General features: G+C 37.7%; 1 protein-coding gene across 1 annotated transcript in view; it reads right to left on the reverse strand.

Annotated features, from left to right (window-relative positions):
- TRPC3 (transient receptor potential cation channel subfamily C member 3) overlaps window positions 1–12,698 on the reverse strand; it is a 35,065-nt gene that overhangs the window by 1,997 nt on the left and 20,370 nt on the right. The window contains exons 4-10 of the mRNA XM_054392156.1: window positions 10,836–11,000; window positions 8,236–8,452; window positions 6,863–7,096; window positions 5,260–5,524; window positions 4,041–4,236; window positions 2,098–2,307; window positions 437–520 (exon numbers count right to left, since the gene is read on the reverse strand). Of these exons, the coding sequence (XP_054248131.1) occupies window positions 437–520; window positions 2,098–2,307; window positions 4,041–4,236; window positions 5,260–5,524; window positions 6,863–7,096; window positions 8,236–8,452; window positions 10,836–11,000 (1,371 nt within the window). The remainder of the gene's footprint in view (window positions 1–436; window positions 521–2,097; window positions 2,308–4,040; window positions 4,237–5,259; window positions 5,525–6,862; window positions 7,097–8,235; window positions 8,453–10,835; window positions 11,001–12,698) is intronic.

A 12,698-nucleotide genomic window follows, 5' to 3' on the forward strand; every position in this document is an offset into this window, starting at 1 on the left:
AATCAGGTGAGCATATATAATTAAACACTATTCACTTTTCTTTCTTAACTATCTCTCTCACATCTGTTTAAGTGAAAGAATGAAGAGGCCCAGATCAAGCAGTTCCCTCATATGGCCTTTTTTTGGTGGCATGATGAGATTCATCATAGCAATAAATGATCTCTTATCCAATTACCTTTTATTTATAGACCATCACAACATCTTATAGGGAATAGAACAACAGGAAAATGTCTCAAGACACCCAATTTAGTCTTTAAGTGGCTTCAGAATAGGTCTATTTTGTTATAACTATCTTTTTTCCCAGAAGCATCCTGGAGTTTGAGTTCTACAGGAATTTTTCTTTACCTGGTGAGGGCAAAATGTACTTGAAACAAAATTCTGCTAGTGCCTTCACACAGTTCTATTACTTACAACAGTGACCACTCTGTGAACTTACCTGATAGCGTGTTGGCTGATTGAGAATGCTGTTAAAACTGTGTGATTCGAAAACTCGAGAGTTCGACTGAGTGAAAAGGTTTAACTAGGAAGAAATAAGACAAAATTAAACTACATGATGGAATTCACGGCTCCATTTTTTTCTTGGAGACATCCAAGAGTCACCAGTCACTATATCAGAACACTATTTTCAGAGGAAGCGGAGATTGCTTTATTTGTTGGGTTGGGTTTTTTTAAACACTGATCATTTTAGCCACCCTGCTCACAGCACAGCTTCAAAGCAAATGTGCTCACACAGCTGAGGAAGTAATGAATTAAGACTTGCCACAGCAAGGAGATACTCTCCAAACAGGTTTTAACAAAGAGCTGTTGTGGATCTACACTCTTCACCATACTTTACTAACTACAAATGCATGCTCAAAACCATTTCCGCTCAAAATCTTTTTCCTACGTACCATTTTCAGGAACAGTAATACATTTAGAAAAATGGTCATTGCTCAAGGATCACAAACCCATGAGATCCCAAATAATTTAATTTTGGTACTTTAATGACTTACATTCTAAGTATGACAGTAAGTACTGCTGTATGATAGGTAAATGCTACTCAATGTTTTGTTAGAAAAGTGTACCTTAGGGTGTTGGGGTTTTGTTGGTTGGTTGGGTTTTTGTGTTTGGTTTTTTTTTAAACATATCTTGTACAATGACTGGCAAGATCTAATGACATTCAGACACCTGGAGTACTGGAGGGCAAAAGGTGAGCAGTTGGTACCAAAAAAGTGCTTCTAGATAAATTAATTTTTTTACAAAGGTGTATCTACTATCACTGCCTACAGAAAACTGGAGAAAAATGTTTTCTTTACAGAAGACTGGGTACAACTAACAGCTCAGAAATCCTAGGCTCCAGAGAAAAGACTAGACTTGACATTTCTGACAATTTATGGTAAAACAAATATAAATTATCCTTAAGGTGTTTCTTTCAGTCTTTGAAATACACAGGGCCTGGAGTCTAACTTACAAAAAAACCCACAAATGTATCCTCTTCAACCTGTATGTGGCCCAATTTGCCATTAGTAAAACAAGAGGAATTCTAACATGGGCGCTGTGACATTTCATTCCATTAATATTTGTGAAGACCATTTAGATATCCAAATCTAGGATGCCATGAAAATGCTATTATTTCAAATTCCCCTATTTTCCTTTTGAGGATTGAGAATATAGCTCTTTACAGTAGAAAGTGAATATCATACTGACCACACTTTTATCTTTCTCCTGTCCTAGTAACACATTTTCTCTCCTTCTTCCATCCATTTTCTCTTTTTTTTTTTCTTTCCTCCACTCTGCACTAAAAGTCTTTATAATGGAAGCTGAAAGCATCTTTATTAAATATTTAGGTCATTCCTTGTGGGAATGATTTGTGTCATTGAATGCTCAGTTATTTTTGTTTAACCGTGCTTTTCCAGTCACTGAACCTTGTTGTCCTAATAAATTGGTAGGTATTTCTTGGGTACATTTAGAGAGTCTGAAATACAGACCTATGAACATGAATGTTTGATTAATTACTGTACTATCACCAGAAGCACATGTTATAACCTAAAGTTTAAAGCAAATCAGAATGCTGGAACACACAAGTCTTAATTGCAATGAAAAGAACTCAGTACATACCCTAGATTTGGAATTGCCCATTCCCATTTCAATGTCCTTCTGCAGCCGTCTCCTCCTGCACTTAGAGAAGTTAATGATCCTCATGATGAAATAGACGAAAGATTTGGGGCTTGGTACAAGACTGAACGGTGGAGGTAATGTTTTTCCATCATCAAAATACGATAACCAAAGCTTAGAACGAGCAAACTTCCACTCTACATCACTGTCATCCTGTGTTAAGAGATAAAAACAGTGCGTGCTTTGCTTTTATGAAATGCAAAACTTCTTATTTACTTAACTTTTTATTTACTTATTTACCAAATTTAACTTCTTTTAAATGCTAACCCATTCTGGTTTTACACAAAACGTTACTTAGTAGTAAGGCTCCCAGTAGTACTGCAAAAACGCAACCACTTGATCAAGTGTATTTTAAATAGATTTCAGTTATCTCTTCATGACATCTCATTGACAATACTTAGTTAAAATATGTGAACCATTTAAACAAGCGTTATTTTTGCACTGAGGGAAAGCCAACATATAAACTCCTTGATGAAGTGGAACTTTTGCGTGGGAGTTAAAGTCTTGGTTTTCTCATTAAAGCAGTCACATGAATTTGGTATTCACACAAGTGACCAAGTGTTAGCTTCCAGGAAGCCATAGTTTAAAGTGGTAGCACTCGCAGCTTTTGCATAACCATGAAAAGTAACTCATTTATAACAGAGTACAGAAAATACAAACTTTGTTGTCATGAAGAAATTGTGTTAAAACCTGGCAAACTAATTTAGTCCTTATACATTCTTAGTGCAGTATTCCAAGGCCAGACATAGTTTACTTGAAAGGTGAGAAGTTTATTTATTAAAACAAGTTTTCTCCTGCTGAATTTCTTAGCATTTCTTAGAAGTCACTGAAAATGACTCTATTTTAGACAATACTTTTTTTTTTCCCCTGCTAGTATGTGTGCCCACACCTATGTTAATGCAGCATTTTTTGAATATCATGGTCTGGTAAACCAGCACTATACATATATTTTCACTTTCATTTCAGCAACTTGGGATTTAGTTTTAAAACCCAAGTATCTTCTCTAAATTTCCTGGTTTGTTTTTTTTTTAATTGGAGTTGGATACTAAATAAGTAATTATCGTTAACAATTAAGATACTTTGTCAGTAGAATTAAATTTAAATATATGTTTTCTAATAAGGAATGCAGCCAATAACTTGGGGTGAAATTCAGGGCGTCACTCAACTGAGCCATTTGGCAGATTTGGAGAAATGCTGCCACTGCATCTGCAGAGCATATGGCAAAGCTCACCAAACCTACAACCAAGTTTTAAGATTGTACCTAAAGCGGAAAAAAACCATAAATTATAAAGCATGAAAGCATTACCAAATGTGATTTAGTCAGAACAATCTTGAAGATAAGCACCTGTATCATATTCCATGTACAGACATTGAAATGTAATAAAGAATGTCCATGTATCACTGCTGTGTGTGTCTAAATCTACACATTTAGCTAAAAGGTTTGAGGATTGGAACTAAAAACCAGATTTCCATCAATCTGTATTTAATTCATATCATAATGATTTGCTACAGACTGAAGTGCATTAAAGCAGCATGCAATAAGCACCGTAAGGAAAATGAGAATTGACCACCCATGTCCAAAATGTGATGCCCAGTATCTATTTTCTACTTCACAGCAGTCTTCATTTGAATATTACTTTAGATTTTAAGAGTTCTGGATGGATCACATCTCCTTAGATGCATATTTGTAGCACAACATGAGCTACTTGTTCAGATCCTTACCAGCTGCTGATTTGCATACAGTCAGTCCTAGGAAGATGGCATTTTTTGTGGTCTCCTTTACTGGACTTTCACATATCAAGACATGCTCAGTGAAATAATTCCTAATAATTCTACCCTTTTTTTTCCAACACAACAAAGCGAACAACTTGTAGAACAGAGCCCACCTCAATTTCTTGATAGGAACTGTTGATCATAGCAATCAGCATGTTGAGCAGAACTACCACCATCGTTACATTGTATATGCCATAAAGAACATAACCGATGTTCTCTATGAACTTATGATCATATTTCAGGACAACAGAGGTTACTTCAGACAAGCCAAATATTGACCAAAATAAGGTCTTGAAACTTTCTTCCACTCTGTAGGGGAAAAAAAAAAAAAAAAAAAGAGGAAGGCATTGTTACTGCCTACAGATATAAATATAGAAGTTGTGCTTACAGTAAATGATAAAAAAATCTCAAGTCCATGACCTGGGTTTGTAAAGCACTGATCAAAACAACAAATAAAAATATTTTTCACAGCCTGTTCAATTTCTCAAAGAATACTTGCAAACTAACAGACCAGGAATTAGAAAGGTATTCTACTGCCAGATTTTAAGATGAAGCATAGTCTCATTATTTTCCAGCCTAACTCTGCAGGGGCAGACCCTCCCTTTCCTAATAACGTAAAAATGGAGCTGATGGGAAGAAAGCTGCTGCACCCCTTTCCAGCGCTTCTGACTGACCCTTCCATTAGGAAGGCTGCACTCAGAAGTGGGTGGCAGCAGGTTCAGCAACAAAACTGACAGAACAGATTTCACGGGATTTGCTCAAGACTTGTTCAAATCAGTAAAAATCAGACATTTTTAGCAGGGGACAGGCACCTAGAGACCCTTAAGGCTCTAGGACCAGGACCCACAGCCTCTATGCTCATCTTCATCCCAAAGTGAGGATGATTCCTGAGGAACAACACTGCCAGAAAGCTGTTCAAGTCTTCAAAAGAAAATTATCTGGAGGCCTATTACTGACTTCTAGGCTAAATCCCCCTGTGTATCAGTTAGAGCTCCCAGAATCTATTTAAAAATGACAACTCTAGTGGCTGCTTCAGGTAAATGGCATTCAGAAGGTGTCATTAATATTTTCGTGCCATTGATTGTCCACAAGTCTGTCTGATTAAGATAATATACAGGTTAAACTATTTTAGATTGCAGTTAAAGCTTCCATTACACAAGTAGGAAAGAAGTGGTCTTCGGTGTTCCACTTTCTAAGGTTCTGACATACCTAATTTCTTCTTCAGTTTTATTATAATGCTATGAAATAGCATACAATAATTCACAGATTTTGTTACCTTAATGCAAAACCTGGAAGTTACATATCAGCTTTTAAGCATAACTTCATACTTACGTTGTAAAGGCTGGGTTTAGTTTAGCTCCAAGGTAGTAGGAATACAGTATGAACATTCCAATCATAAATGCAAGAAATACCATAATAAAAAGGACCATAAACTTAAAGATGTCCTTAACAGTCCTTCCAAGTGAGATCTGCAAGGGCCCAAAGCTCTCATTTGCAGGCAGGATGTATGCAATCCGAGAAAAACTAAGAACAACAGCAATTGCATAAAGGCCTTCAGATATTATCTGAGGATCAGATGGCAGCCATTTATCTCTAGCTGGAAGATAAGAAATATAGGGATAAATAAAAGGAGTGCTCATTTATCACAACGTTGAAAACCAAATCTTGATAGCACTTTTCGATGAACATGTCTGAACTTAGTTGAGACAAATACCTGAAGGCTCTAGTAGTTGTTACTCTATTTCTATTGCTTTTCAACTGAGAAATGATGAATGTAAGTTGCATTGCCTTTGGCTAGAAGAAAAACTGTACTGGAAGAAACATGCCATTCTCTTCTACAGTTTGCATTTTTTACCTGAGCTATATAACAATAAATAATTCCTTATTGCTTTTCTTAACACAACTGTATTAGCTACCTTAATAAGCACTATGCTGCAGCCAGAAATATATTCATATTTTGTGTTTTATTTAGTGGTGGTTGATGAACAATTTCATTTATTAATCACATCAAGCTTTTGCCACTGCCACAAGTTGAGAATATAACCTAGTTCCTATTGAAATTATGAAGATTTTGGCTGTTTACCTCAATGGAAGCAAGATTGTGATTTTCACACATGATATTGAATTATAAACAAACAAGAATGAAACAAGTGAATTATATATAAACGAATTAATGGTTTATTACAGGTGTTAGTGCACCATCCTAGCAAGAGAACACTGTTAAAATGTTTCATACCAAAACACCATGTGTTTCTAAATATGTCTTTATATATGTACAAATTCAGATTGATTATATAGCAATTAACAAACCCTGCCTGCTATTATAATACATTGAACTTCATAAAGCATATGATAAAATACACCCTCAGCAGCAAATACAGCTTTTGCTGATATTGCAAAGAGATTCATCACACCTTTAATTACAGCTTCTGCACTGCAGTTACAATTAAGTACTTTTATACTGTTTCAGGTCCTTACTGGGTCAGCATCCTTCCTTAAGCAAGAAGTGCTGACAGATCTTTAAGAATATATATAGCCATATCAAACATCTGAGCCAGACAAAAAAATTCACATCAAAATTTTATCTGTTGGGCACTAAGCCAGGAATAAAATACAGTTTGCAAATATTTAAAATCAAGAGGGTCAAATTTAGCTCTAAGATAAACAATTACAACAAAATTATGGACAGCTACATTTGAACTGATTTTGTCTTCATGCTTATTGTTTGGGTTTAATATATTAGCAAGCTTATTTATCAAATTAGTGTCATAACTGTTGCTTAAATGGCAAAAAACCAAAAACATTGAGGGAGAAATGTGCAGACAGTGCTATGAACACAAACACATACAAATATTCATCTTACAGCTTCAAAATGCTTGGGCATCCTACCAGAATTTCTGTGTTCAGATCTATGTTGCAGAAAAGTCAAACTCACCGTAAGTAAAATATTCTATTTCTGGAGGAAGTGTGACCTCAGAGAGATCATCCTCCACGATGTAGTTGTCCACATACTGTTGTGCTTTTGTGGCCTGCAGGAATGCCAGAAGCCTCGCTGTGAAAGCAGCAATGAAAATGGACAGCATCCCAAAATCCAAAACATTCCATAACTGCAAAATATATTCCCTGGGTCCTTCTAGCCACAGCTCTTTGCATTCTGACCACATCATACCTGCAACAAGAGATTAAAAAAAAACAAAACATAGCATGGTGACCAATCTCTTTTCACTTAAACTTTCTGCTTTTGCCCATTTCATGAAACCTAGTGGTACCAGTGAAGCAAAAATACACTTATTGGCAGTGTCATAGAATCACCACACAGCCTGAGCAAGGCTTAGTATATGCTAGGGCTACCAAAAGGCAATGTACAAGGGATATGCATCTCCCTACCCTACACAGTTTAAGGTCCCTGAACGTATTTAAAAGACGTATACACGTTGTTTAGTGACATGGTTTAGTTGGTGAACTTGGCACCATTGTGTTTATGCCTGGACTTAATGATCTTAAAGGTCCTTTCCACCCAGAATGGTTCTATGATTCTATAAAGCTGTGCTTAAACCAGGAGGTTCAGGAAGTTCAAAAGGCAGAGGGAGGCACCTTCATGTAGCAGCCACAGTGACACTTCCTCTTCCACAGCCTATAAAGGCTGAGAACGCAACGTTATCATGTGGCTGACATTTTGATACATAAAGCACCTGACTGATGAAGTGCTACACAAGACAGCTGTTTCTGCCATGCAGAGTTTCAAACAGTCTGATTGTGAAAAAAACAAACAACAAAAAACCCAACCAACCAATCAACAAAAAAACCAACAACAATCACCCAAACAAAAAAAATCAAATAAACAAAAGCCCCAAACCCAAAACTGAGTAACAAAAACTGACTCATTATAACCTCTTGATGCTGATAGAAACTGTGATCTCCTCAAATGTGACGTAGGCAGCAATGCCACGTTAACACTGGGCAGCAGGAACTTGTGACCTTCTGGTGTGTACAGTAGCATAGGCTGCCTGATACCATTTAAGAAAACCAATAAAGTCTCATGTCTGTGGTGTTCTCTTCAGCAAACCTGCACTCCTGTCCCAAATGCCAGGATAACTACAGTGAGGCAAACCAACAAATGTTATCCCATGCTGCAAGAGGTGCTCTGAACTATACACCATTATCTGCCCTACGGGTTTATTCTAACCAAACAGCAGCTGGAGCAAAGGTCTGGGACCTGGGCTTCTTTCTTTTAGAATTTACACCTGCAGGAAAAGAGTTGACATAAAGATGAAGGGGCAACATACGATGAAGGGGCAATATACCTACCAAGTACCCATACCATGATCAGCATTTCTGTCCAGGTGAACTGGGTAGTCTTCACCCTGAAGATCTGCTTAGGATAATCAGTAACAGTGACATTGGGTAGCGTTGTTATACCTTCGAATCTGTCTGAAGCATTGAACACCAGCAGGCCTAGGAAAATAATGAAGGATGCTGCATGTGCCACAAATTTCATGAATGGACTTCGAAGAATTCTTCCAAGCTGCAAAGGCAGAATAAAAGTAGTCATTCAGTTTACTCAAAGGAAAACTCTTTCATCAGGCATTCCAGAACCAAAAATGGGCACTCAGAGCTCAGGACAACCCAAAACCTACTTTTTAAAGGATACTCTTCTAAGCACACTGAGCTGTGATACTTTATCATTTCAGAAAAAAGTTTCCCAAAGGCAGCTTCATAGATTATGGTATCCTGTTAGTGAGCGTTCATGTTATTTCATAAACTCTAGATGGCAATGTTTGAGGGGAAAGGGAAACACTCCATGGAATTACAAATGCACAATGGCTGTGACCACAAAGATTTTGATCTAATGCCCACAGATAGCAAAGGTGGACAGAAGCAAATCCATAAAAAGTAGATTTGAAAAATAATTTCAAACCCCCAAACCCAATCTCCGAGTAGAAAAATGCTTTCCCTACCCTCAGGAGCATACTATTAGCCTGGCTCTGTGGCTCTAGGAAAAATTACAGACTCATCTCTGGCTACTGTATTGCATCTGCAGAATATATCTTCAAAGCTCTAAGTGTCAAATAAATAACCTTTGTCTACTAAAAATAATGAGTGTTGCATCAGAATGGACTAAGAAATATTTTCAAATACATTCAGCTGATTTAATTCACATCTGCACCCAGCAGAAGTACAAAAAACCGACAGCACTCTTGTCTGCACCAGAAGAGAGGAGCAACTGCCTCCAGAAGACCACACTGGAAAGAGCAATGGGCCTGTTGCTGTTACTCACTGTACGTAACAGGAAAGTGTGATCTCACCAGTAGTAGCCTTATCCTGCAAGCCAGTGTCAGAAATGCCAAGCTAGAAGCTCACTCTTCTGAGGGCAATACTGCCAGTACCCTTTATTTAGGCACTGAAGGTCTCATGTGGCCAGTGCTGCTGCAATAAAGGTATCACTGAGGCTGCACCACAGCCAGCAATCTGTGCAGTGGCTCAGGCACAGAGGCTGCACCAAGATGCCCTAACAATGCTCTTCAGAGACCATGCACATGTAGTTTTACTTGTTCTTCCCAGCCTATGTCCCTTGGGGTGCTATATGGAATACATCTCCCTTCTGTGGTATGAGCAGGACAATGCTTGTCCAATCTCTGCACGAGGTGTGACGTAGCTGAAGGTTTCCTGTCTCCTTCAAACGCACTGCTCCTCACATGATACCACACCTCAAGTAATACTAACACATGGTTCTAACGTGCTAAGTTATCACACACCACCAATGTGATGCAATATTCCAAAATCCCCTATGATGACACGGTCAGCAGAAAAACACTTCAGTAGATGGGGAACTGAAAGTAGTTTTCTTATTTCAAGGAATGGTTTTCTAGAAACGAGGTCAGCCACTACAAACCAGCAGACCAGCATACATACTACCTGTGCAAACAATACCAGGTGCCCTTCCTTGCTCCTGACCTTTAGAAAGCATTTTCAAATCACTGTATCAAACAACTGATCTGAATGTCCAGTACTTTTATTTGACATGAGCACTAGGGAAAATGTCAGATGCTTCTGAACTGGGATTTAAAGCTCAAGGAGAAAAGTCACTTTTCCATATTAGACACCAGGTAAAAATGTATTAATATGTTTCTATGATATGGAGCTGTGATGAGGAATATTTTACTACAGATATTCATGAAAAGTGACATTTCAAAGAGTAATGAGTAACAATTATACTGTTTTTATAAAGGTTTTAGGAAAGCTGGAATCACCCAAATATTTTCATTTTCAAGAGTTAATATATTTCATTTTCAAGAGTTAATAGTTCATGGTTGCACTCTTTTGCAAATATATGCAACCACATGGTAGGAATATTGCATTTAATTTAATTTTTGCTCTATGGTTCACCTGATAAACAGACATCCTGGGGCAGGAATAACAACTACTTTACTTAAGATTTAGCTCTGCATCAGTGAGATCAACAGATGTCCTGCTAATGGTTTACATGGGAACTGCATGACATCTTAAGATGCCATCAGAGAAGACTCAATACAGACTCTTGAGTTGTGACTTTCAAAAAATCCATGTAATTAATGCAAATACAGTTACACAGCAGAGACTGAGGAGAGCAAGATCTACAGAAACATAAAAATAAAGAAAAAAAAAAGATCTTAAGAGAGATTTTTTTTCTTTCTTTCAACTTAAAACCAATTTATTTTCATGCTTCATCACTGTGTTCCCCTCCTTACAGTGCAAATAAAAATGAAACAGCATCTTTTGGCTCCAGACTTGAGATTACTAAAAATATCATTAATTAGATCACATTTGGAAGCAACAGAATTAGAGGTACAATACTGCATTTTGCATCTCAGAAACTGAACAACAGCTCCCAGAACAGCACAAGACATGTAATTTATAAAATTCAGTACCCTGCTACATGGTGCAATCCAATAACCAATGGCTAGAAATGGAAGGCCCAGTGCCACAACCAGCACAACCAGACACTTGATAGCTATGGTCTGCTCCCGTAATCCTGAGAGATTTTCATACCAGATAGTCAGTAGCTGTTGCTGACAGTTTGGATGGGCCACAAACTGCAAAGATAAAGCAAGAAAACCAAGACATATTAGAATTTATAAAAAGAGTTATGTAACTGACACATATATGATTATGATCACTTTAAATATCTGGTGTTCATTTAAACCTTAAGAACCATGGGTTTTCACCTTTCCTTTAAAATACAGCTTAATAAAGAGGAAACTGTTGAGCTTGTTTAAAGCAGCACTTTGGGGGCAAGGCTGTGCATGTGACACCCGTGGCTGACAGAAGCCTTTTATGCATTATCAAAATTTCTTTGTGCACCTCACTGGATCCTGAGTTTTATCATTTTTGGTCAAGCTTGTGAAAGGGCAAGCACATAATGCTCTATTTTAAAAGCACTGTTTCTTTAGGATGAAGCAACGTGGACAGAGGAACCTGTGCAGCCACATCAGGAACGTGTCATGTAATCAGCAGCATGTAGCCCATGTTGAGTGCTGCTAGTGAATGAACATAAGGGGCTGGAGGGAGGAATTCTATAGCTCCCTGTACTTTGGCCATTGTATTTACATTTCTGGTTAAGTTAATTTCTAAAGTGTTGTCACACTCATCATTACCACCGTAAGTATTAAAACGTCCTGTGAGACTGCCACATCACAGGAGCATGTGGGACATCAGTTAAGCACAAGTGTAAGCAGGCTGCTTATCACAGCAATTTGAAGCAATCTGCTAATATACTTGTCACACTGGTTGACAACAACTAGTAAATTGGAGTACAGAACACTAAGCAGTTTCGCAGGAGGATTTGAAAGATCACTCTGATAACTCTGATAATCCGTGTTGGATTAAGAGTGAGATTTGACCTGACTTGCTCGTAGTTAAAAAAAAAATACTGCAAGCCTTGGATTTGCATTTTATTATCCTCTGTACTCTGTTGAGATCATAATGTACTATATACACTCTTGTTTGCCAGGTTGTGCCTGCAAAACTCAATTTATGTTCCAAATCTCATTAAAAACTGCATACAGTAGTACAACAGGGCAGACTTAAAAAGAAAATCAAATAAAATCACTGGCAATGAAAACAGGGAACTTTAAAACTCTCAAGAGGAGGAGTCTGAAGCTGTTGCATGCACTTTAAAAAGGGAAGCAGTCCCCATACTTTAATTCTAGTTTTGGAGCAAAATAAAATTCCAAAGTATTTTGCTGTGTGATTCAATACGCGGCTAGATCATACAATAATGCAGTTTTGCAACTATAGCGGAACAGCCAACAGAAATTTAAAAAAAAAAAATTAAAGGCCTTTTAAGAAGTTCATGTCAGCTTGAACTATGTTTGCATTCTTTTTATTAGGCTGTCGCCTTTGAAGCTTATGCAGAACAAAGCTGCCAGCCTGGCCCACTTGAAAAGAGAGAGACTGTTTTTGGTGCATTGGTGCATTCTGACATACACCCTCGGTCTGTTCTTTTTCTCGGGACATGAAGGGACAAATTGCACAGCAGATTACTTTTCTGTCTTTGCCACAGTTAAATAGTTATTTCAAATTACAAAGCGGGCTTAAAACTGTAGGGAGGAGGGGAAGAGAGCAAACACCCACATGATTTCTGGGAATGGGAAAATTAGCCCATAAGCCCTCCTGCATCTCACTGCGAGCTGTGTCCTGGTTTATTCCTCCTGGTCTTGCAACATTTTGATCTGGTGCTAAGAGGAGATCTGTCTGAGCTATAATTTTCCCCAGCAAAGGGAGGAGTTAGT

The sequence above is a fragment of the Indicator indicator genome, chromosome 25, assembly GCF_027791375.1.
Source record: "Indicator indicator isolate 239-I01 chromosome 25, UM_Iind_1.1, whole genome shotgun sequence".
NCBI lineage: Eukaryota > Metazoa > Chordata > Aves > Piciformes > Indicatoridae > Indicator > Indicator indicator.